Genomic DNA, 15084 nt, shown 5'->3' with positions numbered 1-15084 from the left:
CGCGCGCGCGCGGTCGAACTCGGGGCGAAGTTGCCACGGGATGGGGTTGGGCGTGCGCGCCGCCGCCCTGCGGTGGGGGCGCTAGGGGCGCGCGTGCGCGAGCGAGAGCGGTCGGAGAGGGAAAGGCGCGCGGCGCGCCCGGCGCTTCCTGACGCATCGGCCGCCGAACAGCAGCAGCAGCAGCATCAGGCGGCCCGCGCCGTGTCGGGACCATGAAGAAGTTCTCGCGGATCTCCAAGCCCGAGGGGGCGGGATACGTCGGCGCTGGCGGCGGCGGCGGCGGCGGCTCGGTGTGGAGCACTGCGAGCTACGTGGGCAGGGTGTTCAGCGTGGGACGTTACCAGGTGACCGTGGAGGAGCTGATGGCCGAAGGTAGGTCGGGCCTGGCCCAGGGGGCGGCCTGTTCGGGTGGAGGCTGGGCTGGGGTGGGGAGTGGGGAGAGAGACCCAGGGGGGTTCAGCGTCTCAGCCCCCCGGGCCATCCCATTCACCTCGACAGCATGGCTCCCAGGTTGGCTCTCACCATGGATCGAGTTGTCCAAGGGTTAGCCAGAGGGTAAGAGTTTCTGGTGCTCCACCCCTGAACTTGACATCCCCACCCCCACCCCTTAATTTGTTCTGGTGTGGAATTTTATTTTAATGCTGTCTTCTTTTGATCCCTTAGCCAGCCGTGTGTCTTAACGTAAGTGCGAAAAAAATTGTTTTTTTTTAAAAATTGTTTTCTTTGCAGATCAAACTTTTGCCCATTTCTGAAATGTGTTCCCGGGGCGGGGTGTCAATCACGGCATTAAGAACGATAGTGAAACCCTGCGAGAATGCAGATAAATGTGTTGTCTTTTGGTGGTGAAGACTTATTTTTAGCTGAGCTGCTACACTTCCTTCCCTCTTAAACATGGTTGCTTTCTGACTCCTCGAGATTGACGTGTGTTTGGGCTGAGTTGTGTTGTTTGCAGCATCGTGACAGTTTCAAGATAGTTGCACAGACAAGTGCGTGAAACATTGTATTTCAGTCCCTTGGAAGCGCTTCCTGTCTTGGGGGTGTGAAGAAACGTGCTTTTGTGCCACATTTTGGCAGCTTGCCGCAAAGTTTGGCTGAACTTTCACACTTGCCTTCCCAGTAAATCGGCCGTTCAGTGTCCCGGGATAGGATGGCCTTTCACACTAGCTCACTCCGAACCGGGACACTTACACACTTGCAAGGGTTTATCCCCGGCGTTTGGTCTGTTCTACCTTCAATGCTGCCGCCCGCTTCTCACTCGCCTGATCTCAAGGCCGGCATCTGCAGACTCTGGGGATTATACTAAGGGGGGGGGGGCTTCACACTTGCCACTTTAAAGGCTGATTGGCGTTTCGATTCCTGGAATCATGGGCTAATGTGAAAGGGGCTTTTCATTAAATTGGCTTGAGCAGGATTTTTAATTGATGTAGACTAGGTTAGTTTATAGTTAACCAGGTTGTTGTGAAAACTTTGCAATCTATTCAATTACAGTATTTAAAATTCATTTCTTAATTCCTCATTGTTTATGATGAGCAAAACATGTGGCTGACATCTGCATTCATACCTTTGTGCTAAACCCTCAGATTTGTCTTCCAAAGGTTTTCTGGATAGCCTGTCACCTTGGAGTGCACCTGCCGCCCTGCTTCCTGTATGCTTACACTTGACCACAATGCTTTTCTCGTAACCTAAAGGTTAACAGAGTGAAACACGAAAATCTGCAGATGCCATGATTGTAGTGGAAACACAGAAATGCTGGAGGAACTCAGCAGGACTTTCAGCGTCGATAGGAGATAAAGATGTATAACCAATGTTTCCAGTCTGAGGTGGTCTTCAAGGTGTGATATCTTGAAGAGTTCAGGCTTGAAACGTCTTGTGTATATCTTTACCTTCGATGGATGCTGAGAGACTTGCTAAGTTCCTCCAGTATTTCTGTGCTTTTACTTTCAGTAATATACATTCAGTTCCATTGCCCAATTGATCAGATTAAATTCTCAGTCTTTATTTTAGTCTCTCTTTCAGTGCAGTTACATTCACCCACCCAACTAACATTCTGAAACTTCTTTCACAAACCCATTGCTCTTAAGATCACAGCCAACCTTTTGCCCCCTTGCACTTTGAGTTGGTGTTAGTCTCTTTGGATTGTATCTTGAATTATTTATTTTGATAACATATTAATAAAGGATATTGGTGTTAAAATGTGATGACCTCAATTGCATACATAGGCTAGGACCTACTTAAACATGTTAAATTGATTTTCAAAAATTATCTACTTGGTGTTTACCATCTTGAATTATTAATGCAGAGTTTGGGGTTGATGATGTAGACTGTTACTAGTGTTTATGTAAAAAGGGGAAAACCCTCAGCATTTTTTAATCACTCAAACTCTACTAGGTATGGCAAGATGTTTATTTGCAGTCTCATTGGTTTAAGTTATGCTTTTTTGACAAATAATTAGTTTTTTAAAAATCTGTCTCAATTTTTATATCACAAAACAAGTGCATTCTACTGCTTTAGAACGAGAGAAGAAAATATTCAATACTTTCTTTGGCTTGGCTTCGCGGACGAAGATTAATGGAGGGGTAATGTCCACGTCAGCTGCAGGCTCGTTTGTGGCTGACAAGTCCAATATGGGACAGGCAGACACGGTTGCAAGGGAAAATTGGTTGGTTGAGGTTGGGTGTTGGGTTTTTCCTCCTTTGTCTTTTGTCAGTGAGGTGGGCTCTGCGGTCTTCTTCAAAGGAGGTTGCTGCCCGCCTAACTGAGAGGCGCCAAGATGCACGGTTTGAGGCGAGATCAGCCCATTGGTGGTGGTCAATGTGGCAGGCACCAAGAGATTTCTTTAGGCAGTCCTTGTACCTCTTCTTTGGTGCATCTCTGTCTTGGTGGCCAGTGGAGAGCTCGCCATATAACATGATCGTGGGAAGGCGATGGTCCTCCATTCTGGAGACGTGACTTACCCAGCGCAGTTGGATCTTCAGCAGTGTGGATTCGATGCTGTCGGCCTCTGCCATCTCGAGTACTTCGATGTTGGTGATGAAGTCGCTCCAATGAATGTTGAGGATGGAGCGGAGACAACGCTGGTGGAAGCGTTCTAGGAGCCGTAGGTGATGCCGGTAGAGGACCCATGATTTGGAGCCGAACAGGAGTGTGGGTATGACAACGGCTCTGTATACGCTAATCTTTGTGAGGTTTTTCAGTTGGTTGTTTTTCCAGACTCTCTTGTGTAGTCTTCCAAAGGTGCTATTTGCCTTGGCGAGTCTGTTGTCTATCTCGTTGTCGATCCTTGCATCTGATGAAATGGTGCAGCCGAGATAGGTAAACTGGTTGACCGTTTTGAGTTTTGTGTGCCCGATGGAGATGTGGGTGGATTGGTAGTCATGGTGGGGAGCTGGCTGATGGAGGACCTCAGTTTTCTTCAGGCTGACTTCCAGGCTAGAGCGCCTCCGATGCCCCCCAAAGTTCCTCAACATGGTTATCCAACTGCACGAAAACCAACAAGGTCGGGTCAGATACAGCAATGAGCTCTCTGAACGCTTCACCATTAACAATGGCGTGAAGCAAGGCTGCGTTCTCGCACCAACCCTCTTTTTAATCTTCTTCAGCATGATGCTGAAACAAGCCATGAAAGACCTCAACAATGAAGATGCTGTTTACATCCGGTACCGCACGGATGGCAGTCTCTTCAATCTGAGGCACCTGCAAGCTCACACCAAGACACAAGAGCAACTTGTCCGTGAACTACTCTTTGCAGACGATGCCGCTTTAGTTGCCCATTCAGAGCCAGCTCTTCAGCGCTTGACGTCCCGTTTTGCGGAATTCAATATTTTAATACTGTGGTTGTTATCAATAATACGTTCTCAGAAGTAAAAGCATGGCAGAGAAATTGATTAAATTTGAAACTTCTGCCACACTGATCGCTGACGACTGGAGAACATTCAATGCTTGATGAGCACCTGATAAAAGGAATATTTTTCTCAGCACCATGTGTTTTCAGTGCGACCCCAAGGACATGATTTGCTATATTAATGCAGGCTTGAAATACTATCACTTTTGCACTGAGGCTAAAATCAATATTTCATATATTGTTCCGCAGATGCAAATAAATATTCTTGTATACTTGTGGACGTGTGCAAGATGAGAGAAGAAAAGTTTAAAGGGGGGGGAGAAAAGTCCTTCCAAGTGAAGCTACTCTTCACTTGTGTAACTGTGGGAGTGCTCTACTGCAACCAGTGCTCCTGTTGTGGCTTCCTCTTCATTGGAGACACAATCGCTAGGATACATAGTGGGAGATCACTTTGCCAAACACCTTCGCTTTGGCTGCATCAATGACAAGGTCTCCCAGTGGCAAACCATTTCAGTTCTGCACCCAACTTTCACTCTGACATGTCTGTCCATGGCCTCATTTACTATCAAGAGTGAAACCTGAAAGTCTGTAGACACTATGATTGTAGTAAAGCACACACCAAAATGCTGGAGGAACTCAGCCAATCTTTTCAGGTATATAAAATATATTGCCAAACTGTCAGACCAAGGCCACCTGTAAATTGGAGGAGCAACACCGAATATTTTGTCCGGGCACTCTTCAACCAGATGGCATTAATATCAACTTCTTTGCTTTCTGCGAGCCTACTCCATGTTCTCCCTCTCTTCCCTGTCCCTTTATCGTCAGCTCTCATTCACAGAGCCATTTCTCTCTCTTTCCCCCTCCCCCCCTCATCGATTGCTGGTGTGTCCTCCCTCCCCTTTCATCTGCCTATGAGCCTGTGCTCCTGCCCCTCCTCCCCTCACTTTCTATTTTGTTGGGTGCCTGTCTACATTTTGCTCATATGTTGATTGTGTTTTTGCTATATAAAGTACACTCTTTGACCTGCTGAGTTCCTCCAGCATTGTTTTTACTTCAATAATATTATCTGCAGACTTAAAGGAGATGTGCTATGCAAGTTTTGAGAGTGGAAGGTACCTGGAATGGGTTTCTAGGAGTAGTGGTGAAAGCAGATACAGTAGTAGCATTTAAGAAACTTTTAGACAGACACATGATTATACAGGAAATGGAGGAGTGTGGATCATGTGCAGGCAGAAGAGATTTAGTTTAACTTGGCATTGTTCGGTACAGACATCATGGACCAAAAGGTCTGAACCTGTGCAGAATCAGTTGTGGGTGTCCAAGAAGCTACAAATCTCTCTGAAAACTGACTGAGCAGTAACCATTTACCTTTCCAGCACAGGAGCTTGGTGAAAATTCATAACTGTTAAATTCTGTGCACAGTATAAGAATTGCCTGCAACCTGTGAACTTGGAGGAGTGAGAAGTGAGATTGGACTGTGAATTAAAGAACTGTTCTGAACTTACACACACTTGATTTAGAAGAGGGTTAAGTTAAATAGTAATAAGTTCTATGAATGATTTAGAAAACACAAGTGCCTTGGGCCCCACTTTCCAGCCTCTTCTGGTTTTCTTAAATAAGACTACAACCTCTCCCAATCAAACCCTTCATCTTGTAATTCTAAACTTCTCTAATCACACTTTCCATATCATACTTTAGGGTGTCACGGTTGGCATAGTTGTTAGTGCAACACCTTTACAGTCCCAGCAATTGGGACTGGGGTTCGAATCCTGTGCTGTCTGTACGTTCTCTCTGTGTCTGTGTGGGTTTTCCCAGGGGCTCCTGTTTCCTTCTACTGTTCAAAATGAACCGAGGGTGTAGGTTAATTGGGCGTAAATTAGACAGCATGGACTTGTGGGCCCAAATGGCTTGTTACCCTGGTATATGTCTAAATTTAAATTAATTTTTTTTTTCACATTCTGCACATGTCAAAGTCTGGGCCTATCATATTACAAGGTGTCTTCTGACCCAGGTTCTATGTAAGGAGCAGCAACAAAAAGAAATGGTCTTGTGTTGTGTCTATTTGAACAATTGTTTCAGGTCATTTGATAGAAGTTGTTTTCATGCAGATACTTTATCTGTAACTGTTGTGACAGCTTGTTATATTTTGTATTGTATATAGATAAGTTTTAAAGGAGATAAATTGTGGCAGGTTTTTTTAGTGTAGGTCACATACAAATACTTCAAAACAGATCTCATTTAAAATCCCAGAGCTCTGCTCAAGCCAGACAGTCCAGGCTCCGAGTGCCTTTGCAAAAAATGTTGAAGAATGCCTATAAGGACTTCACGAGTAGGTGTTAATTGGACATGCTGTGGAGTAATGGATTATTGTTTTGGAAAGGAACAGATGAACGAACTTGGAAGATTAGGTCCTGAGCCGCAGTCTGAGTCCAGTTGGCTGTTCTAAGAGGGTCATGTGGTTTTGTGTGTGTGTGTGTGTGTGTGTGTGTGTGTGTGTGAGAGAGAGAGAATTCAGTTCTACAGTTCATCAGCAACAGTTGGGATGGAACAGGACAAGCTGGCAAACTTGTGGAAAAACCCCATTTGGAAGATGGGTTGTGAGTTCTTAGTTCAGCCTGTTCAAATCCCTTGTGGTCCATACAAGAGGAGATGGCTGGTTGCATAATATTTCATTTGAAATAAGGGAAATAAAAAGGAACTCTGGTGACCTGAAAGAAAGAGGTTTTCATCTGTAAAATTCTGATGGGGCAGGTTTCTTCAGCAAGACACTGATGTGGCTGTTCAGAAGGAATCAGTTGTGGGTGTCCAAGAAGCAAAAAATCTCTCTGAAAACTGACAAGAACCTTCCTGAGTAGTATCCATTGACCAAGCACCAAAACCTGGTAAATTGCCTGCAACCTGTGAACTTGGAGGAGTGAGAAGTGAGATTAGACTGTGAATTAAATAACTGTTCTGAACTTATACACACATTAGACTTAGAAGAGGGTTAAATTAAATAGTAATAAGTTAGAGTTTGATCCTGTTTTCAAGTTTAAAGATAATTAAAAGCAACTTTTGTTTAAGAAATCATTTGTCTTGGTGACTTTCTATTGATGCTGGGTTTTGGGGCCCTCTGGGCTCGTAACACTGTCATTAAAATCAGTAAACAATTTGAGTGCTTTCATTTGTTGTAATAAGGGGAGTGGCATTTCATGATTTTAAATGTAATTAATATAGGGTTTGGTACTGGGCAGTGTTTTGCATTCAAGTAAATCTATTTAAATAAAAATGAATTCATTCATTATAACATTTAAGTGTAAGGAATTGTACATTGAAAGTAACAATAGGTTTTGAACTAATATTTGATGGTAAGCAACATTGACTGGCAACTATAATAGGAATTGCCAGAAAATAACTTGTGCAGATTTGTATAGAGCCATTTGTCTTGTACCTGCTATGAAGATGCAGATATTTTAATTTACTTTTTTTAAAATATGGGTTTTTCAAGTTTGAGTATGACATTGGTAGATAAACTATTAATTTAGAAGTCTTGTAGGAGCAAAAATGAGAAAGCAAATGTAGAATGTATGATAACCAAAATTATGCTTGTAGCCACTGAAAAGTGGTGGCTGATGAACATGAAATAACCACACATACAATTGCAGGTAAATCAGAACTTGTTTACTTATAATCATGTGCATATTCTTTTAAATCACTGAACTACGCACTCCAAGTTATGACATCCTCTGCTGGTTCGCTAGACTTCTGGACTTCTGGGATTTGTAGTTTATCTATAGCACTGCTACATGCCCCCCCCACCCCCTGCAAAGAATCGGGGGTGGCACCTGGTAGTTTTTTTGGGAAGTCGACCCCTGAGTTGGACTGTTGGCTGTTGAATAGGGGCAGTTTTGTCAAAATGGGCATGTTTGAGCCTGTCACTGGTGAATGACACAGGCTACCCAGCAGTGTCCAAGATACAGGTTAACTCGTTTGTTTTGTCACCCTGTATGGTCACTCGTATGGCACTTACAAACGCTTACCATGTGTTCCTCTACATACGGACACATATTCACAGTCCTTCAGTTTGTGTGGTACAGGGGTTAATTTGCTTTTGATATGCCTTAGTCTTCTCAGCAGCTCTTTGGGATTTTCATCTTTACTGGATCCATATGGAACGAATTCCCCTGGAGCCACCAATGGCATGCCGTACACAAGCTCTGCCGACGAAGTGTGAAGATCCTCTTTTGGAGTTGTCCTAATACTAAGCAACACCCATGGTAATTTGCTTGCCCAGTTGGGACTGTCCAAACGGGCAGATTTAAGGAGATGATGGAATCGTTCAACCATCTATTTGACTGTGGGTGATATGTTCTTGTATAATGTAGCTTGGACCTGAGCAGCCGAGATAAGGCCGTCCATATCGAAGATGTAAATTGAGATCCTCTGTCAGAAGTGATGTGCGCCAGTAGGTTGAAGCTAGCCACCCAGGAATTTAAGGAATGCTCGTGCACAAGAGTCCATAGAAGCATCTGCCATGGGGACTGCCTCAGGCTATCTTGTAAACCAGTCGATCACCGTGAAGAGATAACGGTAGCCTTGCGAAACTGGAATTTGGTCCTGCGATATCCACATGGACATGGTTGAAGCGGCAAGTTACCAGTGGGAAAGGTTGTGGCAGTGCTGATGGATTTTGACTTATTGAAAAGCTGCACAAGATCTGGCCATTTGCGTGGTCTTTCTTCAGACCGTGCCAAACAAATTTGTCTGAAATCAGGCGAATTGTTGATCTCATGGATGGATGAGAAAGACTATGGACAGAATTAAAAATGTGATGTCTCCGTGAAGCTGGAATTGCTGGCCGTGGCTATCCTGTTGATGCGTCCTGATGCCGTCGGCATTGAGTTGCACATCCTTGCATTGCAGGTTGGTTATCGAGGTGCGATTATGACTCCATCTCACATCTTGTGCTTGGGCAGTGGCAAGAGCCACAGAGTCAATACCGTGGTCCATAGCTGATACCTCCAGCGCAACTGAGTGGGAAAGTACATCAGCCACGACATTGTCTTTTCCAGAAATGTGCACTATTCTGGTAGAGAATTCCTAAATGAAGGAGAACTGCTGCTGTTGTCAAGCTGACCAGGGCTCTGACACCTTCAAAAACACGAAGGTCAAAGGTTTATGGTCTGCGAAAGTGGTGGAGTGTCTGCCTTCCAAAAAGTAACGGAAATGAAGGGCGGACAAATATATGGCTTGGAGCTCTTTATTAAAGGTGCTGTATTTTTTCTTGGCCTCATGGAGGTGGTGGCTAAAGAATGCCAATGGCTTCCATTGCCCATCAATGTACTGCTGCAGAGCACCCCCTATGGCTACATCAGATGTGTCTGTTGAAAGGGCAGAGGCTGCATTTAGGACTGGATCACTGAGCACAGATGCTTGAGTTCATTGATCCTTTGACTTTACGAAAGCATTTTGACTGTCACCTGTCCACTGAATAGATTTGGCCTGACCAGAGAGCAGATTGAACAGAGGCTTCATAACGTGAGCTGCTGCTGGAAGGAATCGACGATAAGAAATTAACCATGTCCAAGAACTCTTGCAGACCGTTGATAGTGGTTGGTCTAAAATATTCAGTAATGGCGCCAATCTTGGAAGGCAGCATAATCATGTCCTTATTGGTGATTGACAATGAGATAGACAACAGACTCGCCAACGCAAATAGCGCCTTTGGAAGACTACACAAGAGTCTGGAAAAACAACCAACTGGAAAACCTCACAAAGATAAGCGTATACAGAGCCGTTGTCATACCCACACTCCTGTTCGGCTCCGAATCATGGGTCCTCTACCGGCATCACCTACGGCTCCTAGAACGCTTCCACCAGCGTTGTCTCCGCTCCATCCTCAACATCCATTGGAGCGCTTTCATCCCTAACGTCGAAGTACTCAAGATGGCAGAGGTCGACAGCATCGAGTCCACGCTGCTGAAGATCCAGCTGCGCTGGGTGGGTCACGTCTCCAGAATGGAGGACCATCGCCTTCCCAAGATCGTGTTATATGGCGAGCTCTCCACTGGCCACCGTGACAGAGGAGCACCAAAGAAAAGGTACAAGGACTGCCTAAAGAAATCTCTTGGTGCCTGCCACATTGACCACCGCCAGTGGGCTGATATCGCCTCAAACCGTGCATCTTGGCGCCTCACAGTTTGGCGGGCAGCAACCTCCTTTGAAAAAGACCGCAGAGCCCACCTCACTGACAAAAGGCAAAGGAGGAAAAACCCAACACCCAACCCCAACCAACCAATTTTCCCCTGCAGCCGCTGCAACCGTGTCTGCCTGTCCCGCATCGGACTTGTCAGCCACAAACGAGCCTGCAGCTGACGTGGACTTTTACCCCCCTCCATAAATCTTCGTCCGCGAAGCCAAGCCAAAAGAAAGAAAGAAAGATGCCCCAGGAAATCTACGGACTGTTGTCTGAAAACACATTTATCTAGATTGATGGTCAGTCCAAATTCTTGCAGACGTCCAAAAAGTGAACGTGGATGTTCCATGTGCTCTTCTTTAGTTTTGCTGGCGACTAACATGTCGTCTAGATAGATGAAGGTGTTGGCCATGTCACGTCCTACTGTGTCTATAACTCGCTGAAAGGTCTGAGCTGCATTATTTTAACCCAAAAGACATATATAAAAATTCGAAAATCCAAAAGTGGTATTTAATGCCGTTTTTGGGATGTCGTTGGGTTCTACTCACACCTGGTGATATCTGCACACCAAGTCCACTTTCAAAAAGGTTTTCGGCACATGCAGATTCACTGAAAAATCTTGAATACGGGGAATAGGGTAGTGATCTGGTATAGTGGGGTCGTTAAGCCATCTATAATATCCACAAGGTCTCCAGCCCATGGGCTGTCGGACCTGCGAATTATCCCTAGCTCTTCCATTTTGTAGAATATTTGATTAGCTAATTCTAATTTCTCCGGAGGCAAGCAACATGCCTTAGCATGAATGGAAGTATGGTGAGCTACTCTGTTTCATGGTTGGGGTTGAAAGCTGCAGAGTTGTAATTTCGGGAAACTCTTCTACAATTCTGGAGAACATTTTAACAGTCTTGTGCAGGGCTTGAAGGCATAGCACAGGAACATGCAATTCTGCCATCCGACGCAATTTTAAATTAATCATGAAGGAAATCGTCCCTGAGTAGTGGTCATGATGCTGCTGCTATAATAAAAGGCCATGTGTAAATGATTCCCTCTTTTTTTTGGTGCCATACATGGGTATGTTGGATCTATTGACTGCCGTGAGTTGGAAGCTAGGGGTAGGATAATGTGTATCGAAACCGTCTGGTGGAAAGACACTTACCTCTGATTCTATGTTAACCAAATATTTATGTTGGGATAGCTGATCCCAAATGTATAGAAGGCTCGTAGATTTTCAGCCAACTGTCGCAGCCTTTAATGACGGTTGACCAGGGCATTTCCTGATAATGCACAGGGTGGCAGGCACCTTTGTGCATTGACTCCCTAACACTTGTAAAAACACCAGGTGGACGTGTCAACAGGCTGTCTGCCTGACTTGAGACATTGTCTTGTTATAGGAGCTGGTGTGTTTGAGAGTGTTGGCCTGGAAAGTAGTGTCAACAACAGAGGGGCTGGGTGTGGACAGCTGTGATGCAGTGACATTGTCCAAAGACCTTTTGGTGTTTTTTTTTTGCCAGGCACAGCTACTGCCTTGGGGTCTTTGAAAGAACTGTGAGATAATAAGTCTAATGTCTTCTGACATCCTCCAGGAAGAGCTGTTAGAATAACATCTGGCCCACGGCATGTCATCCATTAGTTTGAACGGGGTGCCCAACTCCTCCATGTGTAACAGTCTGGCAGCCCGCTCTCTGTGGGACATACCTTAAATATGGAGGAGCACTTTTAGAGTGACATACTTGCACTCTCCAGGCTCTGGTGGATAGCACAGGATATCACCGACTTGGTTGGCAGTGGCTTGGTCCAAGGTACTGATGAGGTGATAATAGTGAGTTGTGTCCACCTTGATCTTTGTGAGGTGAAATTGTGCCTCAGCCTGTTGAAATCACAGCTCTGGTTTTGCTGTTTTGGAGCTGTTGGGGTCACCAATTGCACCCACTGAAAATGCAGAGTGGTGGCTGATGAACGCGAAATAATGATACCCACAGTTGCAGGTAAATTAGAACTCATTTACTCGAGTCACTTGCATATTCTTTTAAAACAATGAACCACGTTATGACATCCCGTGCCGGTTCACTAGACTTCTGGGAGTTACAGTCTATCTGGGAGTGCTGTTACAGGCTAAACAAAATTCCTTCAAATTCGTACTGAAAATTGAATGGCCAGCACAGTTGGTGTAGTGGTTACAGTGCCAGCAATCAGGATCAGGGTTTGAATCCCATGCCATCTGCGTTCTCCCCATGTCTGGGTGGGTTTCCTCCCACTGTTCAAAAAATGTACTAGGGTTGTAGGTTAATTAGGTATAAATTGGGCAGCACGGATTCGTGAGCTGAAATGGCCTGTTACTATGCTGCATGTCTAAAAAGATGACTAGGTTTCTAGGTCCTCCAGCCAATGTGGATTTTCTGTAGGATGCTGGTAGCCTTTTCCACCTTATGGTTTAAGTAGATGCTTTTGTCAAGGATTCCTCACCTCATTCTTATACCTGTTTTCTAGTTTCCATTGTTTTTCAGCCTTCTGTTTCAATAACCTTAGAATTCAACTTATTAATCTTTTTATGGTACGATAAAAGTCAGTAGCTTCATGACCAGTTTATAAAGGCAAATGATGGTTAGGCCAGATCAGGTTTTAGTAGATTTCTCAATTGACTGAAAACTTTTAATTCCAAAAATATTTTGGAAGTTGCTAGTTTTCCTGATGGTTGTGCTTGGTTTTGTAGGTACTTTATGCATTCTGTCAGAACTGCTTTTGAAGCCTGTGAATTTATTTGGCTAACAATGTAGTTGTTAAAATCAACAGTGGCGTTTTATTTCATCATTGCTGTAAAAAGCTAATCTTTTCAATTGAAGCCATCTTCAATGTGTTGAGACCACATTAGGATTTCATTTTCTATTTACTGGTTGTGTAGTTTAACATTAAAAGCTGTATCAATAAGAGCAAATCCAGTGGAAGTTAATTAAACTTTCATGATTTAATACCTATGGAAAATATTGCTAAATACCAAAAAAGAGGCTTGGAACTCTAATAATTGCTATTTGGTTCTTTTGAGGTGTAGTGACTAGCATAAATTTGCACTTTTGAGACAGAAATTAACTAAACTTGCCTAAACTTTTAATTATTTTCAATTTTCCCCCCCACTTCTGTCTAATTCAAGTTTAGTGACCACATTTTTGAATTTGAGACTTCAGCACCTAATTTACATGCAACTCCCCACACTTTTGAAGATGGTATGCACACACTATTTCTGACTGGTGTCCAGTTGCAATACTGGCTTTTAAATTAAGTTCCAGTAACAACACCACAAGTGAGGCTCACCCTTCTGACAATGATGAGAGTTCAGAATAGTATGGTAACTTTGTTAGTTAATTAAAAACAGACGTTGATCCTATTATGGATGTGTTGCATTTGTAGATATAGTTTTCTGTAGCAGGAACCCTCTTCAAACGAGTCCCATGTTAATAATAACTTGCTGTGTCATGTCTTGTGCTATTTTGTAGGCAATGGCTAATTAACAGCTGAGGCTAACAATTAGATGGGCAATGAACCAAAAAGTTTTTTTATTTTTAGTCACTTTATACTGTTGGACAATAAGATTTTGATGTGATGTCATCACTTCCATTGGATGGGCTAAGTTCCTGATTTGCCATGTCGTCAGACTGAAGAAGGGAAGAGTTTCTCAGAGGGCATTTTCTCTGATGTATGACACTCGTGGTTGAGGAAAAAGCTTAGGAAGTGGAAAGGTATATGATTTATGATCATGTGAAAAAGGTGGTCTAGAAGGAGATTGGGATGGGGTAGAGGTAATGGTTAAAGGGCTGTGACTTGATGAAAATGGAGTAAAGATTAAGGTCATGGTCATGGCTATTACATGTCACTACGGTGCAGATCGGCAGAGAGTTGTGTTTGTGTCTCCTCAGACTGGAGAGGACATTGCAAAGGAGGAATTCAGCAAAACAATTGACACAGTAATGTCATAGCAAGTCTAATTACAGAGCAATGTCAAGTAACTAAATATTGAGACATTTCTTTGAATTTATTTATTTATTTTCACATAAATTCCATAAGAGCAAATTTTAATCAGTGTTTCAATTTTGTCGTTTGATTTGTGATTTTTCTGAAGGGTGAAATTTCTGTGATATGAATGGCTGTCATGCAGGGATTGTCTGTAACAATAATTGAGCTATCTGATCTTTACTCTAGATGTACAGTGAAACCGATTTTTATGTGCCCTGATTTAATGCAAATTTGGATACAATATGATGAATCATTGGATTCTGGCGTCAGGCCCCTGGGCAGGAGAGGGCAGACTGCGCCCCTGGACAGGGTTGTTAATCTCTGATCTTTCAGTGTTGCACACTTGTTTCCTGCCGGTGAAATTACCTTTGCTGGCTTACTAAAAATTGATTTGTGTTTTAATCTTAACTGTGGCAACAATGGTTTATTGAACCCCAATTTAGCACGACCTGGCTTTTTTTCAGATTTTATGGACTGAACGATGGTGTTATAATGGGGACAATCTGTAGTTGTTCCTTTTTGTGAATTAGTGAATATTGTATGAATTGCAAAGAGATGTATTGTCACTATATAGTGCTAACTTAAAATTAAACTTTTATTAATTCCATATTGGCTTTCAGTTGCAGCTATATTCATTTTATTTCTTTGCTCTTGTGACATTGAGTAAAGTTCATTGAGTAGTATGATTTGTGTTCCTCAAATAGTCCACTTGTGAACGTTGATTGTTTATTTTCAGCTGGGTTCTGAGATGACAGAGGCCAAAGTGGAAGCTCGAGACTTTTTTTGCAAACTTTATTTAATATTTTTCAAAATACATATAATAATCCACTATAATACAAAAATAAACTATAACTATACCCCCCCCCCCACTAAACTAAAAAAAAAACACAAAAAACCTCCCCTTCCCTTCCGGAGCTTTTTTTAAAGAAAAATTTATATTAAATACTTTGTTTGATGTGCCATTCACTTAATTTCTATAGACATGTATTTTAAATACAAACTCCACATATCAACAAAAAAAGAATAATTATTTTGTAAATTGTTACTTTTTCTAAATATAAAT

General features: G+C 43.2%; 1 protein-coding gene across 4 annotated transcripts in view; it reads left to right on the top strand.

Annotated features, from left to right (window-relative positions):
- Positions 1 to 15: 15 nt before the first annotated feature.
- The window catches only part of bmp2k (BMP2 inducible kinase), a 100758-nt gene continuing 85689 nt past the window's right edge, over positions 16 to 15084 (top strand). For 2 of the 4 annotated variants that reach the window (XM_069926747.1, XM_069926748.1), the window contains exon 1: positions 16 to 372. In XM_069926747.1, the coding sequence (XP_069782848.1) occupies positions 213 to 372 (160 nt within the window). In that variant the 5' untranslated portion in view covers positions 16 to 212. Of the gene's footprint in view, positions 373 to 663; positions 682 to 15084 lie in introns of all 4 variants that reach the window. The other 2 variants (XM_069926749.1, XM_069926746.1) reach the window with 2 other exon arrangements.

Source organism: Narcine bancroftii, chromosome 3 (assembly GCF_036971445.1).
Source record: "Narcine bancroftii isolate sNarBan1 chromosome 3, sNarBan1.hap1, whole genome shotgun sequence".
Lineage (NCBI taxonomy): Eukaryota > Metazoa > Chordata > Chondrichthyes > Torpediniformes > Narcinidae > Narcine > Narcine bancroftii.
This window is presented reverse-complemented; position numbering and strand designations above follow the sequence as displayed.